Below are 25395 nucleotides of genomic sequence, written 5' to 3'. Positions count from 1 at the left end.
AAGATCTTGAAATTATGCAGGAGATTGTCTAGATGGCATTGCCTGTAAATAAACAATTGAGACCCGTTTTCACATTATTCCTCAGAGGTGTCATACACGAGAACAATAACTTAAGTAAAAAATGATTAAAATCAGAGGCTGTTAAAACACACACACCTGCCTTCACAAGACACGTGTGTCTGACTTAAAGCTCCTGTGAGCTCAAGCTACATAATAAACAGAGCTTTTGCCTTTACAGCCCCATCACAGAAGAAGTTCCTCGGCAGTCGCAAATCCTTCAGTCTTGTGTGGTTATTTTCTGTGAGTTTGAATGACATTGATGGTGGCCGTTTGAACAGCTCAAAGGCATACAATGCCTTACAGCTCTAAAACTCTAGCCCTGAAGAATTGCGAGCATTCTGGGGTCTCTGTGTGGGTGTTTGAAAAATGGTACTTGAGACAGAAATGATGTTTAAATAACAAAGTTCGTGGCCGCCCGCGGGGAAGCCGGCACAGCAGGATTTCGCCACAGATTTCCCGGACTCCATGAACCCACAGGTCCCTCTCGCCGTAGGCCAGCTTCGGCCTGCTGCCAAACATCCCTCCAGCAGTTAACACTGCGGGACGCCCACGAAACATTAGCTCACCAGCACCTGGAGCTCCGGTGCTTTACCACAGATTCCCCGCCCCTGGCTCTTGGCCCACAGCGCCTCCGTCGACCACTAGCGCGAGGCTGCCTCAGCTAGCGATGCAGGCGCCGTTTCTTGGTCATTTCCCAACCACCTTAGTAGCCGCTGCTAGCGCGAGCATGGCTCCGCTAGCCGCTCAGGCGGCCCCCACTCCCCTCCTTTTCTCTCTTCCGCAGAACCGATCGAACTTCTCATTGGCTACGGTGACAGCAATGCCAGTGCCAATTAACGCACCAGCCTTGGAACCGCCTCCAGTTTCGGGGAACATCAGATCTCAGATCTTGACAGGTGCGGACACAGACCTTTATTTTCTCCTCGCACCTTTATTACCCCCATCAACCGAGCGGCAATCACTTAAGGCGATCTATCACTCACGTTTGAAAATCAGTCACCCAACCACACCCGCACACTGTTTTTACCCGAAATTAACGTCGCTTTTTCCGTACACAGACGTGATCAGCACTGCGTTCCCTCATAGGAGGTGAGCTGGGCGATTACCTCGCCATCGTGGCAGAGCTCACTCTCTCCTACGGGGGCGCGCATTTCTACACGTACCACAAACTTTTCTCCGCCAAATGAGGAATTTTCCCTGCACTATCATAACATTACTTTAATGTAATTACCAAGCCATTACTTTATAAAACATGCAGGTTGTGGCGCTCGACTAGCCAAAGTCGATATTACATCTGCGTTTAAAGTAATGCCCATCCACCCAGACTTCTGGCACCTTTTCGGCATTCGATGGCGCTATTAAACACCATGTTTATCCTAGCCTTTTTCGGCTTTCTAAGATGTTCGGAAACTTCCACCACATCCATCTTCAACCCCGTAATCCATCCAACGTTATCGGACCTATCAGTACTCGATTCATAGGCTGGGCTCGAACCTCTACCACTTCAGCCTTCATCTCCCTAGCAGGAGATCTCACCGCCATTGCAACCGCCTCAGCAATCACCAGGGATTCAGACCCCACCCGCAGGGGCCATCACCCAAGTCTCGGGCTCTGCCGCAGCAGACTCTTCAGCAGAAGCCAACATCGCAGCAGCGACCTCCTCAGCTGAGGCCAGTGCTTCCATCCAAGACATTGAAGTCAGCATTGCAACAGCCTGAGCCGGGGACAGCTTTTTCATTCAAGCATGGAAACAAGCACCGCGACAAGCACCCAAAGAAGCCAGAATTTCCATCTAAAGCGCTAAAAAGCCAGTGTCGCAGCAGTGATCGCCACCGCAGAGGCCAGAGCTTCCATCTAAGGCGTCGAAGCAGCGATCGCCTCCGCAGATGCCAGAGCTTCAATCTCAGGCATCAAAGCCAGCGTCGCAGCAGCGATCGCCTCCGCAGAGGCCAGTGCCTCCAACTAAGGCGTCGAAGCCAGTGTCGAAGCCAGCGTCGCAGCAGCGATCGCCTCCACAGAGGCCAGAGCTTCCATCTAAGGCGTCGAAGCAGCGATCGCCTCCGCAGATGCCAGTGCTTCCAACTAAGGCATCGAAGCCAGCGTCGCAGCAGCGATCGCCTCCGCAGATGCCAGTGCTTCCAACTAAGGCATCGAAGCCAGCGTTGCAGCAGGGATCGCCTCCACAGAGGCCAGTGCTTCCAACTAAGGCGTTGAAGCCAGCGTCGCAGCAGCGATCGCCTCCGCAGAGGCCAGTGCTTCCAACTAAGGCGTCGAAGCCAGCGTCGCAGCAGCGATCGCCTCCGCAGAAGCCAGTGCTTCCAACTAAGACGTCGAAGCCAGCGTCGCAGCAGCAATCGCCTCCGCAGAGGCCAGTGCTTCCAACTAAGGCGTCGAAGCCAGCGTCGCAGCAGCGATCGCCTACGCAGAGGCCAGTGCTTCCAACTAAGACGTCGAAGCCAGCGTCGCAGCAGCGATCGCCTCCGCAGAAGCCAGTGCTTCCATCTCGCGTTCTGTCATCCACGACTTTCTACGGATCAAGCACAACAGCAGCTTTCTCCCCAGCAGGAACCTCCATCAGGGACACCCATGAAGATGTGTTCATTTTAGATAGTTTCCGAATTCCTATATTTACAACCTCCACGGGCACTTGGCCTACTTCCAGCCACTCATGGGTTCCAACTTCTCATCACTCCAGCAGGCATCCTCACTCCATATCAGTCTCAACCATCCTTGGAGGAACCCCTGCCCCATTCTTGCCTCATCACAAACCACACCTCCTAAGGAGCCATCATCCTCTTGTCCTTATCCGAGCGCAGTCCACGGCTCCATACTGTTCAGCACCGCGCTTGGGGGGGTATGCGTACTCCGGCGGCTGTCCCACTTCTTGCTTTATGGGGTGTGCTCTGGGCTCAAACCGGTTCCGAGCTCGGCGCACTCACCCTGACCAAGGTGTAGTGTTTCGGGTTCGGATAGATCTGCGAGCTCGGAGCCCGCTTCCCGGACAGCACGCCAAATACGCATAACCTTCATAACCAAGCTCTTGCTTTATTATCCCTATCAACATCACTGTTATCTGCGCAGGTGAACTCGTGAAATGATGTTTAAATAACAATGTTCGGGAGGAGCCGTAGCATATAATCAGCCGGCTGGTCCACAATCAGCAATCACCGCACATACACAATCGGCCATTGTGAGCTCGCTCATAAATAGAGAAACCATCTTACCTGCTCGATCTCCTAAGATTATGCATCCCTCCTCCACCCCGGCTCCTCTACCAAACTCATTTTCTTGCAAGAGCCCTGGGGGGTGTGCTCTGGGCTCAAACCGGTTCCGAGCTCGGCGCACTCACCCTGACCAAGGTGTAGTGTTTCGGGTTCGGATAGATCTGGCAAGCTCGGAGCCCGCTTCCCGGACAGCACGCCAAATATGCATAACCTTCATAACCAAGCTCTTGCTTTATTATCCCTATCAACATCACTGTTATCTGCACAGGTGAACTCGTGAATCATGCTGGGGTGCACTCACAGAGTTCTGCTTCAATTCATTAAAAAGAAATGCTCAATGTAGACTTGAAATTGCATTGGAGACACTGGAGAGCATTCAAGCGTGATGAGATTTGACGCATTGACAGAGAATATCGAGACCTGATTAGTTCATTATGTTGGAAGTGTTTATTCCCCGATGGTTTGCAGACTTGCGCCTTAAACCTGCTTTGAGTGTTTTATGGTATTCTCCATTAGGATCGACATTTTATCTCGTAAGTAGTTGAATGCATTCAGCTCAGATACAAGACCACCTGCTTCCCTATACACACACACATATAGAGAAGATAATTGGGCCTATAAGTAGAAAACAACATCAATTCAATTTGCGTATCTGCTGCAAATCCAGCTTGAGGACAGGGATCTATCCGACAATCTAAGATGGCTCATGTAATTCTTCTCAAGTGCAGGTTAATACAGCACATCTGAGGGATTTTCCAACATACAGTAGCTGCCAGTTTTGTATTAATATATTATGTAATAGCGCAATGTTCACACACCACCAGAGGGACAAAGATGCATTATTGCGCCGGTCACTGAGTCCATAAAGAAAGGACCCATCACACACAAACCACTGAGGATCTATTACATTATTCTAAAAAGACAAATTGCAATATCATTCTAACACAGCGACGAGAAGGCCTGAGTTACCAGAAATCCATAACACTGTTGTCACAAATTAACTTATCTTAGCTTTTATAACTTCTCTTAGCAGTTATCAAACGCCATAACATGATGAGAGAAATTAATATACTGACACCTTCTGGTCGAAGTGTTAATAGCACTGTAGCTGCCTGTACCAAACAGTTTTATTAATATTGGTGAAGACATTTATCCACAGCAGCTTCCCTATATGGACTGTTGAGCTGTCGATATGTATATGTTTATTTCAGACATAACACATTTGCCAAGATTCAGCTTTCATTTGATTTAAATAATCATTTTGCGTAACTTCAAAAATCAAATAAGGAGGCATGCTTTCACTTTATAGCTACACTTTGGTCTTAATGGTTCTCAGTCTCTTCTATCACAAAGAGAGGCTTTACTCATTGTAATAGGCCATTACGCACATTATGTGTGTGGTCTACTGTGTCTTTGGAGTTTGCTACAGACTCCAAAGACACAGTAGACCACACGCATACACGCACGCACGCTCACACACACACACACACACACACACACACACACACACACACACACACACACACACACACACACACACACACACAGATGCACGTGTTTATGATTTTGCTGTAATTTCTTCACCATATACATTTATTTTCCGTATTATTTACACTTGCAAAGTAGATGCACCCTCATTACAAAGCCAATTTCTCATTAGCCTATCACCTCACCATTTAAAAGGCCTGAATACGAAATACTGAATGAATTTGTAATATATATTTTGAACTTATTAAAAATATTGCTTGAGATTGAGAAGGCATTCCAAAATCACATCTTGGTTGTCATTTATTTATTGCATACTAATGTGTGTGTGTCTTATGAGGACACTGAAACTACCAAACTGTGAACCTTTTTTAACCTGCACAGAAGGAAAATGTTACTGTAGATGAAAATGTTACTGTAAGCAGACTACCATTTTCATTACAATTTACAATTTGGTTTGACTACAAAAAACTGTCATCAGATGCACGTGCCCGGGTCCAAAGTTAAAGAGATAGTTCACATAAAAATGAAAATTCTGTCATTATTTCTTCGGCCTTAAGATGTTTCAAATTCGTATAAATGTCTTTGACTCGACACAACAGAAGATATTTTAAAGATAATGGAAACCAAGCCATTCTGGGCACGACAGTAGTTTTGTTTCCTACTATAGTATAGGTGTGTACCTTTGTGTTAAATAAATTGTACACTTCTCTCAACTGTTATTGGTCTAGCTTTTGTTGAAACTAACTTTGTATTAGCACCTATCCTACTATTGCTCTTTTATTACATATCGCTTATTGCTCCCTGAATTAGGATAAAAGCGTCTGCTAAATGGCGTCTGCTAAATGTAAATGTAGATTCCCTAGAAATGTTTGGTTACAAATGTGTAATGTAACCAAATGTAAATGTACAAACATTCTTCCAAATATCTTCTTTTGTGTTGAGTTCAACAATACAGATTCGGAACAATCTCAGACAAAATTAATGATGATAGCATTTTTTTCCTTTTCGGGTGAACTATCACTTTAACATCCAGTCTGTGTTTGGTTATTGGTCAGGCTACAACAATTTATTTAAAAATGATATAATGTCTAGGAAGTTATGTTTTAACCGCAATGACATTTGTATCAGCTGAAACCTTCTATAAATAAAACCTGGTTCATTTTCTTAAGGGTTAAAGGAATGAATTAAGGTTTGTTTTTGCTAACATGGACTACCTATAGCGCACTGTTTAGGATGTGTATTCGGTTCAAAGCTCTCGCAGCGGCGAGGAAGGAGTTTCGTGTATTCCGCGCGCACGCCCCCTAAACGCGTCTCCTCCTCTTCTCCTCACATCCATCCATCCATCCATCCATCCATCCACAGGAGAGCTGTTCTCCCCCTCCGTCCGCTGCTCCCCTCATTTATCCCTTTCGGACGGTCTACATCCTCTGACGGAGGACAGAAGCAGCAGGGCGGTGGCAATCGCTGGCGTGAGACCTCAATGGTCGACATTTGGACGGTTATCCGAGCGTCAGACCTAGAGAGACAGGTAGGGCTCTTTGTTGCGATACCTCCCGGTATATGCTCACTACTCGCGTAGTCACCGCGGTAAATAGACTGGATGTATAATCTTGGTGTTAAAAACGAGGGCTTCGGCGTATGTAGTGTACCCTTGCAAGAAGGTTGAAAGTGTGTGTTATTCGGACATTTAACAGCAGGCCGGGTGTCTTAACAATGAATCTCTTCCGTCCATCGGTCATGTGGTTATTTTATCAACGTAAAAACCGGGTAGCGGACAGGGGAAGGATGCCGTTCTGTCTAACGGGTCATGCTGAACAATACCTGTGACGAGAATGATCTTGCACGGGTATACAAACCCATTTCACAGAGATCACATTGTGTTAACGAACTGAGCTTATACAAATCCTCACACTGGGTCTAACTGTGACTTTAGGCTATTGTCGCTATTACCCTGAGGATGCCAACTCTTGCGTTTCGAACTCATCGTGTAGAATAGCGTTTAATGCTCGGGCTTGCGTCATTTTAAACGCAGCTTTTTGCGGTGTAACCGAGATGTCAAGGCTGTAGTTAATGAAAAGAGGGTGTGGCACCGGGGGCAGTCGCGCGCGCTTCGCGTGGCTCGAGAAGCCAATTAAGCGAAAGATGCTGAGACTCGGGGAGAGAAGGAGCGCATATGCTCGCGAGCGCAGCGCATTTCTTTACAATAAAAGAGCTGCTGCCACGAGCAGATGGGAAGATGAACGTTTGACAATGCAATTCAAAAAACCGGTCTTGACCATTTTTTGTGGAGCTACAGGGTTTGTTTTGTTGTGCGTGTCTTGTTCAGCATCAGAGTTCTCTGTGGGGAAGTGAAATAGGTTGTTTTCTTTAACTTACAACCGACCAAGTCAAGTTGCGATTCCCAGTGTCATGGACAACCTGGATGTAGCCTCATTGGTTTGTGTTCCAATCCTGCAAAAGCAATCGTTTTCCCTGGAAAAACATTCATTCATCTTAAATGAATGAATGTTTCTAAAATGAAACATTTCTAGTTCTTGTTATGAAGCCCATTGTTATTTGTAAATTGTAAGCGACTTTTCAAGACAAATGCAAAAATGCGATGAAAAATGTGTTGGTCAAAAACTATAACGCACCATTGTTTTCCTAAATTCTTCAAAATATTTTCTTTAGTGTTCAATGGGGAAAAAATACTTTTATTCTTTCTACTATGGCACTGCAGTTGACGGTGCCACAGAAATCTCAGCTAATCTCCTACTTTCTTCCAAATATCTTTCTTTTTGTTTAACAGAACAAAGAAATGAATGAGGGTTTGGGACGACTTGAGGAAGAGTAATTCATGACAGATCTTTTAATTTTGGGTGAACTATCGCTTAACCAACTTGGATTTTAAACGTTCTTGATAAAATAGAACGGTTACTCGCCCATGCAAAACCAAGTCTGTGTGGTATTCTGGTCTTAACATAAAATGATCATATGGTTAGGCCTCTTCTTGAACGTAACTTGGATTTCTTTTCACATCTTTCATCTTTCTGCCAGGGTAAAAATTGCAAGTTTGATTGCTTGGAAAAGTAATAACACACCTCAACTCAACAAGCCGCATGATTCGAGGTATCGTTCGCTTCCGTGGCATAAACAGAGCAGGCCGAGTTACGTCTTAAGTTTGTTCCAATCCTCAAGCCTGAGCGGTAGTAATCGTGATAATTAGCTAAAACCAACAGTTTAATTCCTGACAAGGTTGTTTATTGCACCCAGCATGCTATTAATGGCTGTACAGTTAGGAGATATAATATCTGACTGTCATCCTCCAGACGCTTCCAACATACTCTCAGCGTTCCTTTGTGTTTCATGAGTTCCTCTGTTTACTGACATTCAACGGGTTGTACATGACAAGGTCCAGCCCTTTGATGATGTTGCAAAGTTCATCAGGAGGTAATCGTGCAATCAGGCTAATCAATAAACTAAACACTTATTCTGAAACCTAAGGCAGACTTTCTGCTTCCCTACCAATACAGCCATCAACTTAACAAGCAGTGTTTGTTAGGAAGCAAAAATGTTGTGTATCACGGTAAAAATGACAGCATGCAGGAATGACATGAGGGTGGGTAAATATTGAACGATTTTTTTGTTTTGGGATGAACTAACTATGCTTTGGTTTATTTTTTAACCAATCAATAAATTGTTCATACCGCTCGTGGGATGTTACAGTTAGCAAAGTATACATCAACAGTCAACCAGCCCATCAATGCGAGTTTCAATCTAATGTCTGTGCAAAATCTGTCTCCCTCAGGAAAACGGTCCATGGTTTAACCCTAGAAACCATGTTTGCTTCAGTCGTGGTAAAACCGTATAAACCAAAAATGAACCAGATGATAATTATACTTAAACTTTGATCATAGTAACACACTATAATCATACAAACCAATCTGCCAAAAACTAATTTACGTTGCTTCTTAGACAAGATATTCAAAAAGACAAATATTCAACCTGATCTCACGGGAATTCGTACATTTTATATAAGGTGGCAGATTCGTATGAAATCGTATGATATTGGACAAAAACATACGATTACTAGGAAAAAGCAACACTGAAGCCCCTCCCCACCTTGTAATATATGCACAAATTCCTGCGATTCGAACGTAGGCATTTGTTCATAAACCATTTCTGGATATATTAACGTTCGTTCATTCATAAGGTTACGAAGGGCTAGTCGCAATCTTGTCCGTTACGTCAAATGGTGTGTCTCGCTGATGTCGGGTTTGATCGATCTGCCCCGAGCTCAGAGGTCGGATAACTGATTTCGTTTGCCGTTCCAGACGTTTACTTTCGGAATTGAGGTGGGCAATACCTGAAATCGGAGTTGGCAGGGACGCAGCGTAACACACACTAACCCTTCTTCTCCACCGTCCAGCAAGGCTGGCTGTGTGAAATTCACTCCTTTTGTTTATAGTATCATAACTTTGTGCTTTGTCTGTCCACCAAGGGGAGGACAGCTTGGATAGCAGAGGGTACCTGTATGATTGGATCAGGGCTGCAAAGATGTTTTGATGTTTTCTGTAGCTAACAGATGGAGAGGAGTCTCCCGTGGGAGCTTATTTGCCTATATATGTGTGGGTGTATTTTATGTATGAAGCTCTGTTCTAACAGAACAGAGAAATATAAATTATTCACAGGCCTGTTAAGCTTTGTGGTCTAAAGGGTGACAGCATGACTCGGCCTGATTGCAGTGAGTCAGCGCAATCTTCTCTTGCCGCTTCATCAGAGCCCCTTTCACATTCATCGGATTCACTGACATCTTTTAAATAGACAGCCAGGTGGAAATGAAGGGGAAGTGCAGCGATGTGTCCTAAAGAGACATTTGATACCTGGACCTAAATGTAGCTTCATTTCTAAAAGATCAGATTTTTGCTCTGCTTTGCCCTTGAGGACTCCGGAACACAGGAGACGTGTGGATCAAGATACTTCAAAAGAAGGCTTGTGTAATTAGGTTGGTTTTGGATTCACCTGACCTCCATTGGATTCATTTGCATTAGACACGTACTCACCTTACGCCGAAACAGGATGAAACAGAACGCAGGGGTCTTAAGATGCACATTTGACTTCTTTTAACTCGACACGCTGTAAAATCGGACGCTTAGGGCGGCGCGCCAAAAAATCGTTGTGATGGCTGAAGGTAATGTCTGTCTGGATGTGTAATTGGTGTAGATGGGGTGCTTTATAGTTTATTTTAACCTCAGATCGTTGGAGGCTAATGTGAAGGCAAAAATCGCTATTATGAGGGGTTTGTGGGTTTATTCTTAATCTTCAAACCCCAGGTGTTAAACATTGGTTAAACATTACTTATTGAGAAAATTGTTTATGGAAACTAATATCACAGAGGCCAGAAAGCAACCTGTTAAAGAGTCCATATTGTGTTCATTATAAAGTTTATAATATTATTTATAGGGTTTGCTGGAATACATTTACATGATTTAAAGTTGAAAAAAGACATTATTTTCTCATACCGTACATTAATGCAGCAGCTGTTTTCACATTCTGCCGTTAAAAGCCTCCTTCTGAAAAGCCTTGTGTGCTCACGCTACACGTTACTGGGTTCACAATTATGATTGTTTTACCATAATCTGAACAAACTTTGAAAAAACGAAGATTAATATCAGATTTCCAAAACCCCAACAGTTTTATTTCAAAGTGAAATAAAACGTTCTGTATCCCATGACTCTGAATAGATTAAGGTTAAGCTATAAACTATTGGGACAACTAGGATAAGCTATTTGAATGCCATTACATTTTAAATACATCAATACTTCACCTAGTTATGTCTTGGTAATAATGACAGGACTACAACGTCACAATCACGTATTGGAAATCACCAAGACACAATGCCATCATGAAAATGAGGTTTGCACAGAAATGCAAAAGCTTTTTTTACTAAACAGTGAAATGTTGGATCTCAATGTTAACCATCGTGATCTGAACCGATCAAGACACATTCTCATGTTCAAACAGAGATTGAAAGCATGCGGTTTGATGTCAGCGTCAGTGATGACAGATGTGTCTTAATGTTTGTTTCATTTAACAGAACCCTTAGTTTTGAAAACAGAAGCGCTCATTTGCATAACCCTAATGAGGCCGTCTGCCTATACGCTCATTTCTAAGTCCATTTGATCTCACAGTTGAGCAATACATCTCAAGCAGGGCACTCGAGACTCATGAGACGGTGAGTTAAATGGGATAGATGTATTGACAAGCGAATAAGTCTGGCCAAAAGTGCCGGTTAGTAATTTGTGAATTGAGTTGGCCGCTTTGGCTGCCATTTTAAGAAATTAGTTTAATCAGTAAATGAGCATTTTGTTACCTCAGGCATTCTGCCACTGCGCCCTTGCTGGGCCTGACAAGGGCTAATCTAGTTTTCTTCTTACATATTTTATTTTTAGTCTCCTATTTTGCAATACACAGACTCTCTGCTAGATCTGCAGCTTAAGTTATTTACTTCAAACCGTCACGACTTCAAAATCATCATATTTAAATTCTCTCCGCACAGCAATTTCAAGTGCTTTGCCCAATGCTAAATCCTCACCATGATAATGAACTTCTTCTGTGGGAAAGAGCAGCCAAGCAATGATTCACAGTTGTTTTGGGGGCTTCATTGGTTATTCATTTCATCCCCAAAACTCATCATGATGTGAATCTTTAAACTCAGTTTAAGACCCAGAAAAAAACAAGCTCCAGTTGTTATATAGAGTATTCTGATGTCAGTCATCCAGAGAATGCACATCGGCACCAATTCTTCCTTATTTCTTTTTATGTTTTGACGGCCACTTTCTCCATTGACAGTTCATGTTTGTATCACCATGGCAACGAAGTTTTTTAACGTCTTACCTTGTTGCCTCAGCCTTGCATGGCTTTTTGTTGTCATCTTCCTGTCTTTGGATGGGTTCCTCAATCAATATGTCAACCCAAACTCTGTCATTGTGTCACGCTGGATATTTTGAAGTAGCTTTTTCTAGTAGCGGTTAAAATAACTATAATAATGAAGGTATTCGTGTTTTTCACAGGAATTGAACTTCATTTCATCTAGGATGAAGACGCTAAGTAAAATGAATCAAGCTAGCCCTCGGCAATAGGGATTCCTCCAGGAGCCTCTGTAATTTGTGATACAGCTAAATTTTATTACAAAATTAGCATCGTCAAATTTGTTGTGTCCGCATCTTTTTGTGACAGCTGTAGAAAGGGAGGATTTCGTAAGAAACACACATTCCACATTATCCCCCCACATTCTTTACTGATAACTGATATATGGAAATAATGTAAAAACATGTTTGAAACATGAATATAATCTGTATAATATATATTATTTTATATATCAAAATATATATAGTCATGCACAAGTTTTCTATTGAAAAAAATGGGAACATGTGTTATAAATGGGGCAAAAAAAGACACTGTTTTTGAGACACAACATACTTTGTTGGATTTCTCAGAAAGCAATAATACCCAACAAATGGAGATGGGGTGACTCTTTATAGAACATTAAATAGTTACTATATTTAGATTTTCATGTGCACAGTTATGAGGAATATGTACCATTATGGGTGTGACATAATGACAAAATCTTTGAAAATTTTAATTTGAGAGACATTTTAATTTTTAGTTAGATAGTAAAAATATGATCCATATTCTTTAATAATCATACAGATGTAATATACAAGTACAGATTTACTATTCATAGGTATGTTTATAGGTTAAATTATATATTTTTTATTCTGTAAACTACTAACAATATTTCTCCCAAATTTTAAATAGAGAAATTATATTCGCATTTATTTGCAGAAAATAAAAACTGGAGAAACCGGTCAAAATAACAGATAAGATGTTCTTCTTTTTTAGACCTCAAACACAACGAAGAAAACAAGTTGATATTCACTGTTAAGCAATAATATTTGTACATTTATTTAGGAAAAGTTCAATAATTCTTTAACATTGCTGTTGGATGACTTTGAGGTTTGATTTTGTTGAAAATCAACAAGCACTGGACTGGAATGGCCAAATACATCTAGAAATGCTGATTATTGAGAATGGTCTCTTACATTTGTTTTCATTTGTTTGTAAATGTAAATAGTTATTTTGAATTCTTCTGTGTGAAATAATCTTTTAATGCAGTCATCTAGGGTACAGATTAAGGCATAAAGTATACGTTGAACCACAAGAAATACTATTATACAGGATTTTTCAAGGTTGGCCTTGAGGTGATGCTGCTATAGTTGAGCAGGATGTCCACACTTACACTGGACTGCGTTTTATCCCATCCAAGCAATAAAAGGCCTCTCTGGTTTAAGGTTTAACACCCTTGCTGAGAACCCAACATGCTTGGCAGCTTTTCTATTTAACTCCTGTTGCTTCATAGGATGCCTTTCAGAAACACAGGCAACATCCCGGATCGATTTCAATGGGCTTTAGCTTCAAACCGCTGACATAAAAGACTCATTCTTGGGACTCTTCCTAGCTGGACTGTACCTCAGCCAAACTTGGGTCAGAGTGGTTTGATGGATTGGAGGTAAACAGCATTAATATGAATGCTTCAATTAATTTGAGAGGGGCTGTGTGTGATGTGCATGCTAACTAAAGGCCCTGAAGGAAGACGCTTTACTTGCTTTGTTTTTCTCCTCCTCTACGAGTGTGATTATGCCGATGATATCATCGCTTCTTTTTGTTCGCCACTGTTTGAAGACTCATTGGCTCGAGGCTGCAAATTAATCCAAAGTTAATATGTTTTGCCGCACATGAGCGCCTTTGACACGTTTACACGAAGGCTGTGAATTACGTCTTTATAGACGAGACGTGCTGTTTGAAAAGATACATATGGTAAGTAGAGCTTGCAAAATTGAGATAGCATATCCACAGATTTGTATATACAACTCAGTTGATAGAATACTTTCAAGCATTGAAAAAGGGAAGTTTTGTGTCTTTTGAAAGGGCACCACAGGGCACCTTCAAAAACAGGCTCTGGCCATCACTCTGTCTTCATGTGCCAAGATGGGAATTTACTAAAAATAAATCACGGCCGCTGGTAGTGTTGTTTATTTGCATGCAATGCACGTCTGTGTTCTTTTTGATACACGACTAAAGGAGTTATGCAGGTCACGAATTATGAAATAATAAAACAATTTAGCTTCCGCTGCATGAATTTCTCTTTTGCAAGCTGACATTGAGTTTTGGTAATCTAGTTGTGGAGGATGAAGCAGACCACCTTGATCTGGCGTACCCAAGTACATTTCTTGTAGGCACTCGAATGGGCTTTTGTAAATGCTGCAAGTGGTCTTGACGATACCATCAATCTGGTTATGGCCAATTACTGCTGCCGTGATCAATAGAAAATGCACACAAACACTTCTTAAACTAAATTCTTGTAATAGCGCAACAATAGTGCCAGACAAAAACCATTGACTTCTGTGAATATGATGAAGCCTATTTTGCGTAAAAGACGAGACCTTGTATAGAGGTAGGTACTTATTTACACAATGGTTATTAGTTTACTAGTACTGAAATACCCCACTTTGAAGTGCCACAATTGTTCAGTGATTTCAGAGTCTATCCGTCATTGCATCTGCTTCTTGCACATTTTGTCCTTGCCCGAAATCGTTTCGTGTAAACTGTAGACATGTTTGTCTTGAGTTACTAGAGCCTCTGCCCTTTCCTTTCTCCCAAGCTGGCATGAATTATGCCATAAATGATGGATTCCTTTAGCAGATTGCTCTACAGATGAGCGATCGTGCTCGGAGCTACGGAGAACCGCTCGCCAAGTGTAGATCCATTTCCCAACAGCAAGGCTGCAGCGAGCGAGTGAAAGGGAGGATGCTCGATGACAAATGGCCTAGTGTGGCCGTCATTTTGCAGGAAATGATTCCCCATCATTTTGCTGGTGTAGAGGGCATTTATCTACGCAGACTGGCATCTTGAGCAACATTATAAAACTATTGCTGTAAAAAGGTTTTGTTTGTATTCTGTGATTTAGTATTTATTCTGAATGTAAACATTAATGTAATAATATGAGACATTTTTAAAGTGATTTTTTATTTTAGTCTGAGTTGTACTTGAAAGTCAAAGAGGCTGTACCTGTTTTATGATCAAGGAATTGAAAATAAAATCAAGAGGTATGGCTACAGAAAACAGACTGTAAAGAGATTTACAATTTCCTAGGCTCTATGGCAATGATGTTTTGCTCCAATGACCACTTGAATTTTATCTTTTTTATTTTCTCAAAATTATTTTCTACTTTTATTTTATACTTTGCGCTGCCTCCACAAAACCTAGACTCACCAAGAGATTATTAAATATACATTAAAGGGATAGTTCGCCCCAAAAATTCTTCAATCATTTATTCATCCTCATGTCATTCCAAACCTGCGACTCTTTCTTCTGTAAAACACAAACGAAGATATTTTGAGAAATGTTTTAGTGGCTTTGTGTTCATACAATGAAAATCAATGGGCGGCAATGTTGTTCGGTTAGCAAAAAAAGATCTTATTTTGTGTTCCGCAGATGAAAGAAAGTAATACAGGTTTAAAATGACATGAGAGTGAATAAATGATCAAAGAAGTTTCATATTCGGGTGATATATCCCTTTAAAGTTAATAAAAGTGTGAATAAAAAATGTGTCTCTCAACAAAACTACTGTGCCGTGCTTCATAAGGTGTCACAGCTACTGATGATTTATTCATTTTTTATATTAATGTTACGTTTCAATAATAAAAAAGATTTGAAGATCTAGTTCTAAGTCATCTTTTGTTTACAATGCTTTGGAAATCATGAAGCACAGACGTTCTCTTTGTCTACCTCAGAAATGAATAGAAACTTGGCACCAGAATTCAATATGTAGTACATTTAGGCACACTGGAGTACAGTAGCCTACTTGTCTCTGGATTATCTGCTTGCCCTTGAGCGTAAAGATGCATCAAATTCAATTGCTTGTATTTTTTTCTCTCATCATTTGGTTATTTCTTTTTTTATTCGTAATGATTGTTGTTAGGCTTTGGTGGTTGAAGGTTGCTATTTTAATAGCCTCTTTTTCTATGTCTCCGGTTATGTCCATATGGCCTTGGGCGATGCCAGCTCACCACGGAGCCATCAACGTGCAGCATGGCAGAACTGGCAAACCAGAAGTAGCTGTCTCGTTCTATTATGTCTGTGTGTGAACATTTTATGATCATTGCAGATAAATCAATAATCCGTTCAGATGGTTAGCGATCAAAGCTGAGTTCTGACATTCTATTAATAAACAAAATAAGATTGCTGTCCAAACATGGCTTTGGCTCCAGATATGTTTAAATTCTCAGTGCAGCACTTGGATGCTATGAAGCAGCGTGATCTCTCTAAAAAAAATGTAATGACCCGTCATCATTTGTGTCAAAGCGGTTTTGATCACGGACAACTCTTTGCTGGAGATGATGCTGCACATTAAACAGAAAACATATTCTCTTCTCTTCACCGTGACATTTTGAGACTGCAGAAAGCTGAAAGAGTGCATGTTATTACTTCTGTTTGATAAAAGCATCAAGCAAATAATTTTTAGCTTTTTTACAACATCCACTTCATTTACATATTTAGTTCATCCAAAAAGAATCTTGTATCATTCACTTATCCTCATGTCATTTCAAACAAGTTTCTTTCTTCCGTGAAACACAAAAACAGACATTTTGGTCTAATATACACACAGGTTGTGTATATTAACATTTGGCAAGTGAACATGCATTTAGCACTTTTTTGTCAATGTTTTAAAGGTTCAGTGCATGAAATTTAGCGGCATCATGTGGTGAGGTTGCCAATTGCGACCAACGTCTCACTCCACAACTCCCATTCGAAGCACTACGGTGGCTGACACAGAACTAAGATGTCGTCACGTTTTCGCTTCTTTGCCGAAGGATATAACGTATTTACGAAACGCGCTCTGTAGAGCAGTTTTTCTGTTTAGGGCTACTGTAGAAACTACATGGTGAATTCCATGTAAGATCCAAAAGATGATAAAAGTTATGCTACCGTCTAGGGATTTACTGATGGTCCGTGTAGTTTTTATTTATATAATATTTATATAATAATTTGCTGTATAATCATTTATCTTTAAAAGGTCCAATATGTAATTTTTTGAAGGATCTATTGACAGAAATGCAATATAATATCCATAACTATGTCTTCAGAGGTGTAAAATATATTTGGAAGTATCCTTATAACAAGAAAGATTTTGCTCCACATTGACTTCCATAGTAAAGTGAAAGTCAAGTTTCACTTTTGCCTTTCCAGCTTTATAGTCTTGTGTTACCCGCAGCAACATCTCTAAGTTACCTCAATATCCGTCTATTTTAAAAAACTGTCTTTGCTCCACATTGCCGCGAAATAATAAGGCCAAAAGTAAATAAACTCCTGACAGAAATGAGATTTTTCTCATGCGCAGTACATGAATGTATGCGTTTTCAGACGTTTCAGTGTGGATGTGGAGCATTTGAGAAACGCTTGAAAACGCTAGTGTGGACTTGTTTCTCCTAAAAATTTACCAGGTGTTTAATCTAAGAAGATATATAATAATACCTTTCTCGCTTCTGCAGAGCATTTAGATGGAAAAGGGAATGTTAGAAGCATGAGAGGCTAGACCAGATGTGCTGCAATTCATCTTGCACAGTTTCGGAAATCTTTCTCTTTAAGAGGTTTTACAATTTAAAATTACATTTACTGTAAATGTGCGTTTTAAAAGAAGGTTGTATTAAAAGCAAGATTTAAAGTCGGCATGAAATTAATAAAGATCATTCTAATTGTTGGTGGTGAAGTATTTATTATAAATGATTTATCCTTGCACATCATTATATTTTTTAATTAATTTGCACTTGTTGTCTTTAATCAAAAACGTTAACCTCCTCCCCTCTCAAAACTACCTCTTTTCATTTCTGGTCATGAGGAATGGCACTTCTGAAATGAGAAAGGTAAAAAAAATTATCATTTCAGAAGTCGTTTCACTTGGGTATACATCAAGGTACAGAAACAAGATACTACACCAACAGCTCAGATATTAACATTTGGTGGTTCAAATACCCATGTGAGGTGTTTGTTCAGGTTCTTAAAGCATTTGTTCTATTTTTAGTGCATGATTTTTCATAGTCAGGTAAGTGCCATTTTCAGGATTTGTCACATGCATAACAGGATATATTCCTCATGAATGGGCACATGAAAATTTTAATATAGTTTAATATCCTACAAAGTTTTTAGCACCCTAAAAACCGTGTACTTTTTTTGTTAACATCCATAACGTAATGTTCATTTCCATTTTTAAAACAGAAAACTTATTAACAAGGGTTTAGTAAAATGTAAACAAATTGTTCAGTATATTGTTAACAGATACTTTCTCTTAGTGTTTTTATGTCACATCCAAAACGTTGGAATGTACACTATACACTGTGGAAAAGATAATATAGGGCTAAGTATAAGATAAATCTAAAGTAAAGACATACATTTCGAAGATAGAAATGTAAGGAGTGTAGGCGAAGAAAAAGGAATTTCAACTTGGAATTAACCATAAATATAACTTTAAAATGTATCACTTGTGTTTTTTGGGAATCAAACCGATAATCTTACCATGGCTAGTGCCATGTTAAGCTACACGAACTGTAGTACTAACAACGTCACCATCTTAAGTCAAGTGCTTGGTTATTATACTTTACATCTTTTTAAAGCAACACTAAATAATTTTTGCTCACTGCTCCCCCATCTGGTTGATAAGTGCAATTGTCTGTTACCAGTGTTGTAAATAGTGTCGCTGTATAAGCTTCCCATGGGTACCCAATACATGTGAATTTGTTTAAGTAAGCTGATGGTACTGGCGAATGCAGAAACGTTGTTTGGAAACCATGTGGCACTCTTCCGCAGGGAGAGGATGGGCGGGGCTGTGTGTACCGACCTGAATACAGAACTTACAGTGTGTGGTTGTAGCCGGTGTGAGGATGCTCAAGTTGCAGTGGCAGAAGAATATCTCTGTTTGAAATAATTTTAGAAACATTATTTTAAGGTACAAAGTGTTGCTTTAATCTCCACGGATATGTTTCTTCAAGTGCAAATTCCCATATGTTTGGTTTAAAAACTCAAAGGCATTGAATCTGGATATTATATGGTAATCTTGGCTTTTCTTGCCGCTTTAGTTACTAATGTCACATTATCCATCATCTGTTTACAAGCAAAATGTAATTATACAGTGGAATTATAGTCTCACTTATTAGGTAGAGATTATTTGGATCTTCACTCCTTCAAAAGTCTTTTCTCGTCCAGCTGTCTGAGAACACATTTTGTCTTTATAAACAGAAACAGAATCTGATTATTTTATGTATTATTGTTCAGTTTAGTGGACGAGACATTGAAAATGGACTTCTGCGCTAGTGTTTATAAAGTGTTTATAGGCTACATGATGGATAGATTCGGTGCAGAATCTTAACTTTATTACAATAGCATTTTTTATCAACGTGGATGAAAGTGGTCTGATAATGAAGTGCTATTATTTTGTGCAGCTATGCGTGTCCCCTCAGAGACAGTGCGTTTGGTTCCATTCTAACGGGTTGCTTTGTGTAGTTTCATCTATTCTTGGATATTGTCTTTGGGGGGAAAATGGCCACAATGTTGTTGTTGTTTTTTAAATCCGTTCATGCTGTGGCTACATTAAAGCAAACACAGTTTTCTGAACACTAAGCAGGGTTGACTGAGCTTTCAGAAGAAAGGACAGCTTTGCTCCCTAAGCCATTCGTTTATGAACCTTCAGAGTATTTAAAGTCTAAAGTTTAAACGCTTAAATTAAGAAAAACAGCCTTCCCTTTTTATGTGACAACACATATAAAAATGAAAAATTCACACTGTTCATTTCAAGCGGCAGAGGCCACCGGAATAGAAGCCCAGCGCTCCGCGTCACATCTACAACGCGCGTCTGACGCGTACCTTATGCATGCGCATGCTCGATCAGGATCCTAGTTTACACCCGGACGCAGGATGGGACACTTTAACTTTATTTTTATAATGTTTCAGTTAAAAACGTGTGGCTCATATCACCGTTATCGAAATGACATCTATCGCGATAGATTTCATTGTTATCGAATTATGGTCCTAATTTCTGTCAATAGATCCTAAATAAAATACACATTGGACCTTTAAATACTAAATATGTTTTATACAAATATTAAAGCTGTGGTTCCATTACTGACCAGACTGTTGGACCTCAATCTATTGAGAGTTGTAAAATGAATTTATTTCTGCACTTTAAGGTGACCTTTCTTAGACCCCATCAATATATTGATCTAAAGACACATTAACAGAAACAGAAGCAGCTGGAAATGCAAGGACCTGCTACTATTTTGGAGCTATTTCCTTCTGTCATTTCACTTCATTCAGCCATTTGTAGTAACTGAGGTTTGACTGTTACTCCGCGGTCACCTACAATCATGAAGCTGTTGTGCTTACATCGGCATTGTGGGTTTGAATCTGACTTAAGGCGTTTATGTGAGTTTTGTGGTACTCCAAAAAATATCAGGCCTTTTGGATCTAGATTTCTCCACAATCCAGCTATTAAAGAGCCAGAAGATTCAACACAGCGGACTCTCTTGCAGAGCTTCAGTTAAACCCAGTTCATTTGTAAAAGAGAAAAGTCAGCGACTGAAGGTAAATGTATAGATCGGCCAGATCCTTTATTGGTCTGGCTCTTTGCCTTACGGGTGAATTATGTGTCAACTTCTGCACAGCGAACAGAGGCTAATGGGGAGGTTTGTTTGTTTGGACCTGGCTGCTTATATTTAGTGATATTCAGAGATTTTAAATGGGGGAGATGTTTGGGGCTTTTAGAAGCACAGCGTGACGCAAGTGAATGAGATGGAAATGAAGGCGATTAGCATATTCACAGTGGTATCAAATTGTCAAGCTGTGACACCTCAACTCCATTAAACACAGAAAAGTTTATGTGCTATAAAAGGCTTGCACTTTTAGTCAGGTTTTAAGGAACTGTCTTTTTTTAGATTCAACACCTACTACAACCGCTTCTCCAATCTATTTTATGGCGGTCCTGTTATTCTGGAAACGAAATAAACAACAGCACAGAGAATAAATCAAATCGACGTATTAGTACGGTTCCTCTGAATTTACTGAATTAGTTGGTGACTTTCCTCAAAGTGTATTTATAATAGTGTGTGAATTGTGATTTCATATAAGATCAATATAAACGCATTCATTCAATTTGATGCCGTGCACACGGTTCATAGTGTCTTATTGGTTTTTCATGAACATCCCTCGTTCACACAGGTCAGAGATTTGGTGGAGATTTGGTGGAGTTGTGTATTTAAAGAGACAGGTGTAGCAACAAGACCAAGCGGCAGTGCTGCACAGTAGCAGAGTGTACATCTGAAGTAAAAACATTAAAAGTAAAAAAAAAACATTGTCACATTGATGTTCCTGTTGGGTAAACATCAGATATGGTTGTAATATGAGTAAGAATATGTTCAGGACAGAGTGTAGACACTATTAAAACTGATTTCAAATCATTTACTGTGAAACGTGAAAAAAGAAATGTTATGCCACTGTTGCTGTAATATAATCTCATAACCTCATCTTTCCAGCCTTAACACCAGCAAGATTTCAATTACAGATAAGATTATAATGTTGTTATAATCCTGAAGATCATTAAGATTAAAAATTCTCGTACAAAGCTATGGCTTTAGAACACTGATTTTCCTGATAGTGTTATTTTTTGGGTATATTTATAACATTTTAGGAAATATAACACATTTACTATAAAATCCACAGGAAATCAAAACTGACCCTGTTTACGTTGTAAATGCAAATTACTATAAATGTAAATTTTGCCATTATTCATTCTTTGTTCACGTCAGTTTGACAGATCAGGCAGAACATCTGTTAAAGAGACAGTTCACCCAAATAGGAAAATGTGTTCATAATTTATTTACCTTTGAGTTTTTCCAGTTCTGAAAAAAAATTGTTTTTTGATGAACACACAGAAAGATATTTGGAAGAATGCTTATGACCAAACAGTTGCCACCATTCATTACCACACAAAATATAATGTAGGAAACAGTTCTGGGGCACTTTTGACAACCAATGTCATTTTCCTACTATGGTAGTCAATGGGGTCCAAGAACTGTTTGGTTACAAGCAAGAAACCAAGTGAATGAATAATTGAGTAAATGACGACAGAATCTTTATTTTTGGGTGAACTGTCCCTTTAACTCCTCCCCTCAAACTGTCAGTCTGCTTTGCGAAACGCCTACTTCTCTAGATCCAATCCATTTACAGAGGAAAGACACAAGTCACACACAAACATGTCACAATACTTAAACAATTACGATTTCCAGTTCACACAGGTTTTAAAATACAGAAGTAAAAGAAGAGTACATCGAATTAAAAGTAATTAAATAAAACTAAATATAAATAAGAAATTATTGCCAGAGAAAAATATGTTTAAATAATAAAATGTACAGTTTGAAAGAATATACATTTTTGTCTGAACTATTTCTTTAATAGCTACTTCCATGGACTAATTTTATACTAACTCTTTGTATTGGTTTTTTCCAGGACTATCAGTGATCACTATGTCTGAAAGAGGTTCAGCCACAAAGAACACAGCCGACGGAGACAGACGGGGCTACTCGGTAAGCCTTAAATCTATTATTCTACAATATCTATAATGTATTAAAAAATTATATATTATAACATGCAACTGTGCACATTTCACGTTGTACAGTAAGTAATGCATAGCAGACATTCACCTCGACCACATTCAGACCAGTTGTTTTTCTATCTCCTCTGGAGAGCTTAATGTTAAAGCTACTGGGCGCGCTTTCATCACTTTCAATTAGGATCACGACTCAAAGATGTCGGACGAGCACCGAGACACTGATGATTCCTCGGAGAAAACCCCAAGCAGGATGTCCAGATCCCCTCAGAAATCCTCCAAAAGACCAAAGACTGCAACTGTGAAAGTCACGCTGCTGGATGGATCTGCCTACGAGACCGGAGTGGAGGTACAGCAGTCGCCTGCACGCACTGAAACTCATTTGTGTTGTTTTCAAGAAACAAATATTATGAACAGTATTTCACAGACTGTCCTCCAGTAGCACTGTAGACACACTGGTACGCGACTGATCAAATAACAAGATGAGGTGAAAAGAAAATGATAAATCCAGCCTTTACAATGTGTTGATTTTTATAAAGTGTGGACAAGCTGAATGATTTCACTTTAAACATTGAATTCATTCGATTTTGGGGTGAACTGTTCCTTTTAACGCAGTGGTTCACAAAGATTTTTGTTTTAAGACCCCCCTTGTGTAGACTGCATTGCGGCCCCCCCAAATTAAGATTTATAATCTAATCCCTGAGTTTGAGAAGCACTGCTTTAATCGCATACCATAACAAAGTTATGATATTTCTGGTCGTGAATGTAAACTATAAATTGTACGGCCCCTCTATGCGCACCAACATTACTCCAACCTATTAGAAATGCCTTGAACAGGCAAAACAATCCAACGTGATCTATGAATCTCACATTTCATTGCCTTCAACGGCATTTCACAGCCCGCAACTGCAGTCCCATCTTCCCCACTGCAGTGCTCCTGGGAATGAGCAATGAATGCTAGTGTGGGGGGGATGTTCATTGATAGGTGAAAAGCCCTCCCACACTAGTCGCTCTCTAGGGAGCGTCACATACTGCTCTGAGATCAGCCTCACATCTGCCTGTGCCCCGGAGGGTCTGACCAGCTGATGGATATATCCTGTGCGGAAACAGACACAGCTCATCTCCGGGGTCTTATTCATGGCTTTCTAGCCACGTGTCCCATCCCTTTGCTATTACTGATGTTGCAACACCAAGAAAGAAAGACTCCAATGTAAAGGTCAGAAGGCGTCTTATACTTCCAGCATTCTACGGCTCGCTGAAGAGGGGGAGGATGGGAAATCTATAATGGTGACATGTTAGCGGTCCCATGGAGTAAATAATGCTACTGTCTTTCAGAGGAGGGTTATGCCTCACCAGACATGTGTGCAGCCTGGACCCCTGGCTTAAAGGGATAGTTCACCCAAAGAAAAGGATGTAATTTCATCTGTATTTCATCTTGCTTTCTTACGCAGAACACAAAAGAGGATATTTTGAAGAAGTTGTTAACTGGCCCCATTCCCTTGCATTAGTGTCAAATTAAAGGGATAGTTACCCAACAATGAAAATTCAATCATCATTTACAATCTAAATATACAGAAATGACTATGGATTTAAATTCTGATCCAAGCTGATCTTTTCTGATCATGGAAATAAACGTATTGGCCAAAAGTGATGTCCAGAAGGCTTATTTGTACAATATTTGCAATATGATGTATATGGTACAAAATTTACAAAACTTTTAGGGTATTTAATTCACTAAATAATTTGTCTGAAAGGGGTTTTATTGCAATTTACGAAAATGCACCAAAAGAAGCTCATGGAAAATAAAGCAAATATTGACAGTTCTATCTGTTATTAATATGTGTTGTTCCTCTCTTGTATCATTTCTTATGTGCCGTGACTTTATAAGCTTCGCATGTGTTGTGTCTTTTTTTGCCAAGTCTCCATTCATTTTTTTTTCCAAAGCTGATTACATTTTTAATATCACATTTGAATAAAGAGTAAAGATGGCAATGTTTTTCCAAGGGTCCCAAAGCTATGTGCTGTGAGAAACTCCATAAAATCTCTCAAATCCTATTCAAATGTGAGCATACTTTTACAATTGTAAACCTTTAGGTCAGGATTCTGATTTCAAGGCCCCCAACTGCAATATTTGAAGGCCCCTGCTGACAAAAACTCACAATTTCTACCCCATATAATATTTTAGAGCTTTTAAAAGGAAAAATGTTTATTCATTAATTCATTAAAAATATCTTGGTTTTTAGTTTTTAAATGCATCGCAGTGCTCATTTCTGTCTACAAGCTGTCATCTTGGGGTCCCCTTGTGTGCCACGGCCCCCCGTTGAGAACCAGTGTATACGGTGCACGCTACCATCCCTTTAAATTGGGTTGACTTCTGAAAAATACCTTAACGTGGTGGAGGGGTTTAAGTACCCGAGTGACCCTAGGAGCTATGTTGTCTGGGGCTATATGCCACTGGTAGGGTCTCCCAAGGCAAACAGGTCCTAGGCGACGGGTCAGACTAAGAGTCGTTAAAAAATCCCTTATGATGCTTAATAAATCAAGGACCGTGACGTCGCCCGGTATGGCGCTACCGGGGCACCACCCTGGAGCCAGGCCCGGGGGTGGTGCTCGTATGCGAGCGCCTGGTGGCCGGGCCTTTCCCCACGGGGTCCGGCCGGGCTCAGCCCGAAGGAGCGACGTGGGGCCGCCTTCCCGTGGGCTCACCACGTGCGGGAGGGACCACAGGGGGTCGGTGCATAATGGATCGGGTGGCAGTCGAAGGAGAGTGTCTCGACAGCCCAATCCCTGGACACGGAAGCTAGGACGTGGAACGTCACCTCGCTGGTGGGGAAGAAGCCTGAGATGGTGCGTGAGGTTGAGAGGTTACGACTAGAGATAGTCGGGATCACCTCTACGCATGGCTTGGGCTCTGGAACCACACTCCTC

The 25395-nt window shown here is 40.5% G+C and overlaps 1 protein-coding gene across 1 annotated transcript in view; it reads left to right on the top strand.

Annotated features, from left to right (window-relative positions):
- Nucleotides 1-22384: 22384 nt before the first annotated feature.
- The window catches only part of LOC306906234 (band 4.1-like protein 1), a gene marked incomplete at its 5' end in the record, with an annotated part of 28464 nt that continues 25453 nt past the window's right edge, over nucleotides 22385-25395 (top strand). The window contains 2 exons of the mRNA XM_079477452.1: nucleotides 22385-22444; nucleotides 22652-22816. Of these exons, the coding sequence (XP_079333578.1) occupies nucleotides 22385-22444; nucleotides 22652-22816 (225 nt within the window). The remainder of the gene's footprint in view (nucleotides 22445-22651; nucleotides 22817-25395) is intronic.

Source organism: Barbatula barbatula (genome assembly GCF_947034865.1).
Source record: "Barbatula barbatula genome assembly, chromosome: 17".
NCBI classification, from domain to species: domain Eukaryota; kingdom Metazoa; phylum Chordata; class Actinopteri; order Cypriniformes; family Nemacheilidae; genus Barbatula; species Barbatula barbatula.
Note: the sequence above shows the minus strand (reverse complement) of the source record. Positions and strands in the feature narration are given on the sequence as shown.